Source organism: Juglans regia, chromosome 1, assembly GCF_001411555.2.
Source record: "Juglans regia cultivar Chandler chromosome 1, Walnut 2.0, whole genome shotgun sequence".
In the NCBI taxonomy this organism is placed as follows: domain Eukaryota; kingdom Viridiplantae; phylum Streptophyta; class Magnoliopsida; order Fagales; family Juglandaceae; genus Juglans; species Juglans regia.
In genome coordinates, this window is record NC_049901.1 from 9,611,587 (window position 1) to 9,622,739 (window position 11,153).

The 11,153-nt window shown below is 33.3% G+C and overlaps 1 protein-coding gene across 1 annotated transcript; it reads left to right on the forward strand.

Annotated features, from left to right (window-relative positions):
• Nucleotides 1-7,143: 7,143 nt before the first annotated feature.
• On the forward strand, nucleotides 7,144-10,422 carry LOC108998581 (cytokinin hydroxylase-like). Its single transcript, XM_018975158.2, has 4 exons — nucleotides 7,144-7,525; nucleotides 7,872-8,101; nucleotides 8,470-9,084; nucleotides 9,964-10,422. Exons 1-4 carry the CDS (start codon nucleotides 7,240-7,242, stop codon nucleotides 10,387-10,389), a joined length of 1,557 nt encoding a protein of 518 aa, XP_018830703.1. The 5' UTR covers nucleotides 7,144-7,239; the 3' UTR covers nucleotides 10,390-10,422.
• Nucleotides 10,423-11,153: the final 731 nt, after the last annotated feature.

Consider the following 11,153-nt stretch of genomic DNA (forward strand, 5'->3'; position numbering starts at 1 on the left):
AAATATCACATTTTATATAATGAAATAAAAGTATAATGAAAAATTAATTGAATTTAACGTTACGTACTCTTCTAAAAAATATAAAAATTTACTAAATAATGTAGGTATCACTCATGTTTATATCTCTTTTTTACACTAAGTCATAGAGTTCAAATATAAATTAAGTAATCTTGATCCCATGTGTGTTTTTTTTAACCTAGTTTCTACGAAAAAAAGGACAGAATAAGGGTCTTCATCATGTCTTGATAAGTAATTAGACCCTCAATATAATCATGTGGAGGCTTTTCAGGAAGAGGACATGATTCGAGTAGACTCAAAAAACGTCCCCAGTTTTCTGGGGAAAGAACTATCGACCTTCGTACAAGTGGCCATATAATAGCATGCATGCACCACGACTTGTACGGAACTTGTAGTTGTACATTGAATATAACCTATACAAATATTAATTAGGCCGAAACACAATTAAATGATTAGTACTGCATGTACGCACGTACGTACGTAGGTCATCACATGAATAACGTTTAATTACTTTATAATTCAAGGAAAAACCAAACTTGGCTTGCTTGGGAAAAGATCAGACTAGCTGGTAATTGTAGAATATCATATATGACGATGAATTCTTTAATTTATTGTTATAAATTGCTTTAAATGATCTTTTGTATTCTATGTACCTAATAATTGCCTCACTATAAACGTTAATTCCACTGGAAACGAGCCGGCCGCCCATTACATGATCTCAAGTGATTTACCAGAACGCGCGTCCTTCCCGGATCGATCGAATAAAAGCATTAATCTCTAAATTAAAGTACTTTGATATATATATATATATATAATAATTATTTCGCCCGCTTGTGTTCTATTGAGAAGACGAATATTATTGTTTTCACAAATTTAGAGCTCTTTTGGATAGTAAGATGAGATTGTTTTATATCAGTTAAATAAAATATTGTTAGAATATTATTTTTTAATATTATTATTATTTTAAGATTTAAAAAATTTGAATTATTTTTTGTATGAAATAAAATATTATATCAGTTAAATAAAATATTGTTAGAATATTATTTTTTAATATTATTATTATTTTAGGATTTAAAAAATTTGAATTATTTTTTGTATGAAATAAAAAATTATAATGATAAGATGAGATGAATTGAGAATGTTTCTATATTTAAATGGAGCCTTAAATTAATGGAAGGAATATATTTAATTAATGATCATTTTTGCTACACTGACGCAAGCTGTGTGCTACGTACACCACTTAAAGTCTGATTCATTATAACTTTAAAAAAATCAAAACATTAATAATTTTTTTAGCATTGTTAATGTAAAAAGCTTCCACGTGATTAACTATGTGTTGGGTGTGTTAAAAATAAGACTTCTAAATAGATTTTCTCAGCTTAATTATTTAAAGTGTTAATATATAGTATTAGCACATAATTAATTACTTGATTCAATCTAGATTTTAGCCTTATATATGTATTTGAACCTAATTATGCATGTTACGTTAATATATAGTCAGCATCATATATAGATATATTATATGTAGGAGTAGTACTGTTTGGGTTTGATGCTGTCCAATTTTAAAATATTTATAATAGACTAATAGTAATACTTTTTAGTTTCTGCAATTGTAATACTGGTTGAGTTATATATTTGAAAGCTCAAAAAGAAAAAGAAGTAGAAATAATAATAATAATAATAATAAATTAACAAAAAAACAGTACCGGTTGCGGTCGTAAATTAGTAATTGTAACTATATATAGTGTACGGCCTAACAGGATTACAACGTTGACTGAATCATTTGTAACCTATTTCAAAAAAAAAAAAAATCATTTGTAACCGCGGCTTTGATAACTAATTTACGTACGTACGCCAACACATATTCATGACGTAGTACGAGACATTATTTCTAATTAGAGTAGCTATGGGCCATAAATTTTTATAATAACTATATATTATAGCCCAAGAAAAATATATATGGATTTTTTTTATAAGAATATTCAAATTAATTGAATCCGAAAAATCTTCTTTTCGAAGTGATTATTAATCTATTATATTAATCCAAAAAATTAAAGATACACATATGATGAATCCCAATTAAAATCCAAGCATGCATGCATCACGTAAAGTCCTTATAATAATAATCATGCCCAAAAACAGTCGTGAAGTTATATATATATAGCTACCAATATATTATAGGCATTAGTTATCAGCCAACAACCATCGGCATTACTAGTCGTAGTACTCTTACCAATGGAGAAAATAGTAAGTAAAAACATTTAGGTCATACATATAATATATATATACAATTAAGGATGATATTATTCAATATTGTCTCCTTAAACATCTAATTAATAATTGAAAAAATCTATTCAATATATAATACCTCCGTAATGCACAATTCAAACTCCCTTGATGGGCATTGACCTAGCATTAATATTAGAGTCGTGTTAAACCCATGAGGGTGTAGTTCAAGGATGGGTCCTGATAAGACCATTTGACATTTTTTATTTTTTTTATTCATTTTTTTATACCCTTAAATATTTTAAAAAAGAATTCATGACATTATTAAAAAAACACTTCCTAAATCACTAAAAAAAAGTATCGAGACCCATCCTCAAAACAACGACTAGCATTATTTTTAATACTCTTGCACTCCAAGAATTGGATATTCAACTACTTCACCCATATTAATTTCTCTAATCAATTCAATCCCGCACACAAAATTGCCTAGTTAAACCTAATTAAGCGGTCTACATACGTGCTTCCACGCTATTACTCACGCGAGACTCTATGCAGCCACCCAAAACCAGCAACGGAGGACAAAACCACAACAAAATTCAGCTAGCGTACAGAGCCCCGTTGCACATTCAACTTGAATAAGGCGTACGTAGTACGTACGTACGTGTGTGTACGTGTTATATGAAGTAGCCGAAAAAACTTTCTTTTTTCTCTTAATTTTTTTTTAATTAACCATATGTAACAAAATTAATACGGACACACATGAGTACGTAGTTTCCGTACCTAAAAAAAATCAACTGCAAACAATAATAATAACATGCTCATAATTAATTAATTAGTATCTATTATTAGTTTCTAATTAGAATTATGATTTGGGACATCAGCATCGCATGCTAGCTAACATTTTGTCAAAAACCATAACTAATTTAAAGCTAGCTGTTAATTAATATTTGAACGTACGTACGTACGTACGTAGTAATTATTTCAGAAAAAGAGAATTAATCATAATAATTTATGAGCTTTAAGTTTTGGCAATTAATTCAAAGTGCTCGAGATCAGTACTGTACGTATGCCGGGAGTTGATTATACTTATGATCATCATGAGCCCCTTCACCATGCATAACACTTAAATCGAAGCTATACGGCGTACGTAAAACATTTATAATAAGGAAATAGCTAGCAACTATATTATATATATATATATATATATATATATATATGGAGATCGACCCAATTTAATGCAAGAATATTGATTTTAGCTAGGATATTCATGTAACTTGATTTGTGTTAAATGCTGATTAGTCCCACGTGGATTATAAAGTACACTTATATATACCAACGTTGTTTTAATATAACCTGCCTGATATACTCTACATATATATTACAATATAAGAGTACTGTACGTGATGAAATTTCACACATGTTGTATGTAACATGCCTGTTGATCAAGTTAGCATAATAATGAGATGTAGCCTCGAAGACTAATTTATGGCATCATGGACGTCATATGTTTTCTATAATCACTACAAAAAAAATAAGCATTTGCGATGGATTGTTTACGATGATAATGTACTCATTTTGACAAGCAATAATAATTTTCGCTAGAAATAACTGATCAGAAATAAATAATTTTCTTGTAGTAAATGAACCACTACTTAATAAGTTCTTGTGGCCTAGCTTCTCCGTTAGTACCTACTCTAATATTTCCTCTTATATTATTATAGTCTTCATATATCGTTACTTCATGCCTATAGCATTTCAAGATCCAAAACAAGTATTTGTAATGAATTATTTGCAATAAGAAATACTATTTGCAATGAGAATGAACTCATTTCAGTAAAAAGAAAATGGTCATTTTCGTAACAAATAACTGACCATAAATAAGTGTACTTTTCTTTATAGCTAGGCGCTAACTAGTATTGGATTGTGAGAAGCACCTTAAAATTAGAATAATCTAGAAACTCTAATGTATTTGGCTTCTAACTCATTTCTCGCACGAAGCCCACCTGCCGAACCGATCAAGACTGATCAGGAGGGAGCCTCAACCCGTCAGGACACAGCAAGGCAACTTCCGCGCCCTTCTTGCCCGTTGAAATTGATGTAAATGATCGTGACAGCTCTTCAAATCCTATTCAATCTGATTAGATATGTCACTGAAACAATCCGTTCTGTCTCTGTATTAGTTTTTATGACCAGAAATTGTTTCTTGATTTCCATTTCAAATTGTTCTCTGGACTTTTTATCAATATGAGGTGATCGTAACACAATATATAAGAAGAAAAGGATTCTTTTTGTACCCCCAATACATCTTACATGCATATAGTCTCATTAAATGAAAGATTTTCTTGAACACTGAATCCTATACTACAGAAGAATTGAACATGAAACATAATTGACCATTCTAAAAACGATGGAATAAACTCAATAACAAAACGATTAATGTCAAAGTATATTATATTATTATGAACACTTCAAGTTTATATATAGTTAAAAATATTTATTTATCATTGATCCAGCCTCTATCACATGCATGGATATAATTTTTGGAATTTAATCATGGTTTCTCAGCTTTAGATATTATTTCTCATATCGACAAGAAAATTATTTATTCGTAATCAGTTATTTTTAATAAAAATGATTATTTTCTGTTAAAATAAATATATGTTTATCGCAAATAATCATTCACAAATATTTTTAATTTTGGTGTTTATGGTTGAAAAGCTAAGGCAACATATTCTCTCTTTTCTAGTATTTTTTACTATTTTTGGGTAAATACTAATTTCAATAATATTACATGAAGAAGTTTCACAAAGAATGCAGTACATGAGAACAGCACTCAGTACTACTGCACTTTTCTTTTTAAAACATAAAAACCAAATTAATGCACTGTTCGATCGGTCACATGATGCTTCAATCACCACCTTTGAACAACTTAAATAGCAGCCCCCCTTAATAAACCATGCATTTGTAGATCATTTCCAAGCAGCTCTAGTTCATCCAGATCGATGTTTGATCAAACCTAAATAATAATCAACTGATCATCAAAAGTCAAATAACAGCTAAGCTAGCTAGCCTTTTTTTCTCCTCTACTTTTCTAAATTCAAAAATATTAAGTCAATATGTTTACATCATATAAAAAGATTATATATATATATATATATGAACAAAAGGAGGTTGATTTACTGCCGCATTTTTCTAATTCCAACTTGATTTCCATGGAACATTACGGCCATAATTGTAAGCTGTTTACTCTTAACTTTTCTTATTTTCTACTTTTCCCTTTTGAAAATTGAGGTCGGTTCTGACACGATGTAACAAAAGCTAGCTAGCGAAGAGACAGTGCTAGGCTACGACCCGGATAAAGCCAAAGGTTACGGCTATATATGTCTTTTTTAAACTAGGCACGTTTACATATGACGTTGTGTCATGCTCATGCATGGTTGATGTCCAGCACTAATCGCTGGAATTCATTGTTAAGTTTTTTGCGGTGACTTTAGACCTATTAATTGCAACGATTTCATTTGCCGCCAAACAAAACTATTTTTACTGTGGATGCTTTTTTCCTGTCGAATATAAAAATCGACGCATTTGATACTTTTTGTGACGATTTATTGAATATTTGTTATGAAATTTTTTGTTATTATTGACTTTTTTTCAATGATTTAGTAGTAAACGGATCATACTAGTTCTAAAGAGTTTTTGTGAATTTACGACTACTAAAAATTCTCGAAAAAAGTAATTTTTTTAACGATTTTTTCAATTTGCTGGCTCAATTTATAATTGAATAAATAATTACGATGAATTTACGACACAGTATAAATTGCTGGAAAAGATTAAATGCGACGATGGTATAAATTAGTTCCGACGATTATTGGTGCTGAAAAAGACGACGTCGTAAATGCATGGATAGAAAAGCGCAGATCATGATCGTAACAAAAGCCGGTGAAGAGAGGAAAAAGCATTAAAGGAAGAAATAATTAAGAGAGTAGGTACGAAGAAGGGAAAAAGGGTATCGATCGAGGAGCTTCTCTCCTCAAAGCTTCTGCAACAGGGAGTGGTTGGAATCTTGAGGGATCGATAAATTAAGGAGGCAGCTAGCTAATTAAAGGGAATTAGGATTTCTTCTTCTTCTTTTTTTTTTTTTTTTTTTTTTTTTAATACCCGGCCCTTTCCTATTAGTTTGGAATTGAAAAGAAAGATATGGACCACCAAAAAATATCATGTTGGAAGGAAAATAGTTACAATTCACTACTCATGTACCATATAATTTATGTGTGTTGTACTTTTTCTGAGATTTTATTTTTTCACTGCCACCGACGTTCTTCAATCACCTACTCCATTAATATCACCACTACACATATTGTATAGAACTAAAAATATTTACAATAGGATTAATTATGCTGTATTTTACACTAAAATTTATAAATATATATATATAGATATATGTATATATGTATATGAATTGAATACAAGAACCAGTACGATCATGGCCTAATCAATTTTCTTGATCATCTCGACCGTGGTTCGCATGTACGTACGGACGTTGCCAAAAAGGTCAAAGGCAGTACTCAAAGCAACTAACGTCGAAAATAGTCATTGGTTGAGGCCATGGAGTTCTTAGCACGGCTTCCACACTGAATGAGAACTCGATCGATGGTTTGGCGTAATGGAATAGGAAGTATGTAGGAAATTGCCATATAGGAATTACCAAAATATAAAGCTTGACAAAACAAAAACAAAAACAAAAAGGCAACATATAAAATTAGTCTTTTTGAAAATGTTCAAACCTGCTTAACACGCGACGGGTCAAAGCTCCGACATTCTTGAACCTCAAGCTCTTGAGCCGGTCCTATAAATACCCATAAAATTCTTATTCATATCCACCAACATAAGCAAGTCCATTATAAGTGCTTTGAGATCAGAGAAGCTAATAAAGAAAGCGCTTTCAGAGAGATTGAAAGAGATCGATCCAGAGATCAGAGAGAGAGAGAGAGAGAGATGGAGTACTACTTTTTCGAGCTTTTTCGAGCTTTTAGCATAGCCATGGTTGCCTTTTTTCTCTTCCTCACCTGGAGGATATTATTCTCTTGCTGGATTTCACCAACTCAGGTCTATCAGAAGCTTCGGCGAAACGGGTTTGGAGGGCCAACTCCAAGTTTCCCATTGGGTAATATTACTGAGATGACTAAGAAGAACGGAGGTTCTTCATTGGGGCCCTCCAAATCCGCCCATGATATACACTCATCTGTGTTTCCTTACTTTGCACGATGGCAAAAGTCTCATGGTGAGCTTCTAGCTAGCTAGCTAGATTTTGTAAATTCTTTGAACTCTTATGAGAATGATAAAAGAAACTATATACGCTGTCAATTTCGGATCGAAAGATCTTTTCATAATTTATTTCGAAAAATACGTCTTTTCGGTTTCGACACGGATACATGATATATGGTGCTACTAATAGAATTCATCAGCTGCACTGCAACAGGTTTACTTTGACGATACTATCATACTAGTAGATAGGCATAGATATTGGTGCGCATAGCCAGTGAAAAATCATGCATATCATGATTTACGTGCAAATTGGCCGGATGATAGAGCTAGAGCTTTAATTGTTTATATGTTTCATCGTGCAGGAAAAGTGTTCGTCTACTGGCTGGGCACTGAGCCATTTTTATATATAGCAGATCCTGAGTTCCTCAAAATGATGTCAGCAGAGGTCGTCGCAAAGAGTTGGGGCAAGCCCTCTGTGTTCAGAAATGATAGAGACCCCATGTTTGGCAATGGTTTGGTTATGATTGAAGGAGATAACTGGGTTCGCCATCGGCATGTCATCACTCCTGCATTCCACCCAACCAACTTGAAGGTCTCTGATCTCTCTCTCTCTCTCTCTCTCTCTGGGACGTCTTGCTGTCATGCATCAATATAGACTAGTAAAATTGGTTGAAATTACAACAAAGAAAATAAGTACATGACGAACCACGCCTTTTTGACAATCGGGGATGATCGATCGAAGTTGTTACTTCACATTAACCCAAGATGGAAAAAGATGTAATTACTAATTAAGCTAGTAATTGTAATATGTATTATCTTTCATTATTGTTTTTATATTATTTAAGTCAAGCCTATATATACTTTGTTGCTACTTTTAAAACTTCTCCAGCCAAAAGCTTGATCTTAATTTCCAATCGTTTTAAATTTTCCACTGAATAATATTTCTTATTAATTGTCTAGGTTATGGCTACATTAATGGTGGAGTCCACCACCAAAATGCTCGATAAGTGGGCTACGCTCATCAATTCCAGCAGACCGGAGATTGATGTTGAGAGCGAAATCACGACAACGGCTGGAGAAATCATTGCTAAGACAAGCTTCGGAATAAGTTATCAAAGTGGTCAGAACGTGTTGAAGAAATTAAAAACTCTACAAATGACTCTATTCAAGTCTAACCGCTTCGTCGGGGTCCCTTTTAGCAAATTATTTTGCCCTAAGCAAACCCGAGAGGCCAAAATGCTTGGAAAAGAAATTGATCAACTGTTTTTATCAATCATAGATGATCGAAAAAAATCGATCAAAGGGCAACCTCCACAGGACTTACTAGGGTTATTGCTTCGGGGAAATACTCATGTAGACGGCCGGTTGGGGAGGACCTTAACACCACAAGAACTCGTCGACGAGTGCAAGACTTTCTTCTTCGGGGGCCATGAGACGACAGCATTGGCAATCACCTGGACATTGCTACTTTTGGCAACGCATCCAAAGTGGCAGAACCAGTTGAGAGATGAGATTAGAGAAGTCCTTCAAGATCATAAAGAACTTGATGTCAACAAGCTTGGCGGACTAAAGAAGGTAAGACGCATTCTCTTGCAATATTATTTCTATCTGATTATATATATATATATATATATATATGAAATTAATTTAATGGAAGAAACATAGATATTGATCAGTCTTTAACGATCGAGTCGATAATCTTAATTTAGTCCATTTAATTAAATAAGTCAGATGACTCGACCCTTGATCATTATATAAAAAATTGTCTTAACTCTGCATATTGCGTGTTGACCTGGACGTTTGTTCGGATAATGTCAAGAATAGTTTAGATGATCCTATATATGCGAATCGAACTATATATAACACAATATATTTGATTAAAGGAATGACCAACGACTTCTTTCTTTGTCAGTTAAATTTTAAAAAATATTGTAGTTAAAAAGAATTATATAAACATGAAATATTAAAATAATTTAATTTAATGTGATATATTAAATTATAAAATTATTTTTATCATAAAATTAATTTATATATTTTATGTATACCACGTCTCTTAGAATTTTTTCCTTACTCGGTGACGCACTGGCTAGCTGGTGTCAATTAACCGACCTTTCCAAATAGGTCGTTCATAGGTCAACGGTCACCAAAGAGTGCTAGCCCACGCGTTAAAGCGCGTGAGTCGGTCGCACATGATTATAATGTCACGGGCTGAGGGCTGCTGTAGAAGCTGGAAACGTCATTGCGTCAGCATGTATTTATTGAATCAGAGTACCGCTAGCCTACTCGAAACACCCCTGGCAACAGTACCCCCGACAGTTTGTTTACCGTCCAACAGTTGTCTCTATCTTCACCATGTTGACATGACCGGCCACATTTAATCATTCTCTGTTATTGTCTTATTTGTTTGTGTTGAGAATAAAATCTAACAGATGAAAGCGTGAATATATCATGCAGATGGGATGGGTGATGAATGAGGTACTTCGACTGTACCCAACAGCGCCGAACGTTCAAAGGCAAGCAAGAGCAGACATTCGAGTGAATGAGCAAACAATTCCTAAAGGAACAAACATGTGGATAGACGTAGTGGGGATGCACCACGACGCGGCTCTATGGGGGGAGGATGTGAATGAGTTCAAGCCAGAGAGGTTCGAGAATGACATATATGGGGGATGCAAGCACAAGATGGGATATGTGCCTTTTGGGTTTGGAGGAAGAATGTGTGTTGGTAGGAACTTAACATTTTTGGAGTATAAGATTGTCCTAACCCTAATTCTCTCTAGGTTTTCCTTTACAATTTCTCCAAACTATACTCATTCACCTTCTATTTTGCTATCCCTAAGGCCTCGGCATGGGTTGCCTCTCATAATAAAACCCCTTTAAACCCAGCTAGCTAGAAAGTTCGACTCACCAAATTCATTGTACCTGTAGAATTTAAACTGGGGAAGATTTACTGTATTTTTCTTTTTTATTAATTTTTTTTGTTAAATTTAATGTAAACTTCATTATGTGAAATGAAATAAAGTCCCGAAATACATGCCTTTAGTCCTTCTTCATTATCATTCTGCAGCCTAGTCTCCAATGGCCCAAAATCGTCCGTTTCCACGTATGTACTGTACTTACTTAAGAACTCTCTGTGCGATCTAATATATATCTTCCAATTGGGTGATCATGAGCTTCTTATAATATATCCTGAAGTCTACATGACTTGCCATGCATGCAGAGAACGTTAAATGAGGCATCTATAATATATAGATGAGACCTGCAGCTAGCTTGTAACCAAGCCACGCACGTACGTTGTTGAGGTCTCCATGCAGAGGCGCTTGGATTCGAGAACCTTAATTTATTCTAAACTAATTAAACCCAAGACATCCTAACCCAGCCAAAAGAAATTTTGTACTAATACAAGTATTGTTTTCGGATGCTTATAAGCTTGACCATGAACATGATTAATTAAGCGGTAATTCTGACTTAATTTTAAGTGCAGTACTACGTCCATATATACATACACATGATTTTTTTCGAGTTTCAGCATTTAATGGATAGTAATCAGAAACTTAGACCAAACATGGGTATTAATTAGAAAAAATTAAGCAGGATCGGATATTAATTAATCTTAACTGCACGTATATACGGCCATGCATACA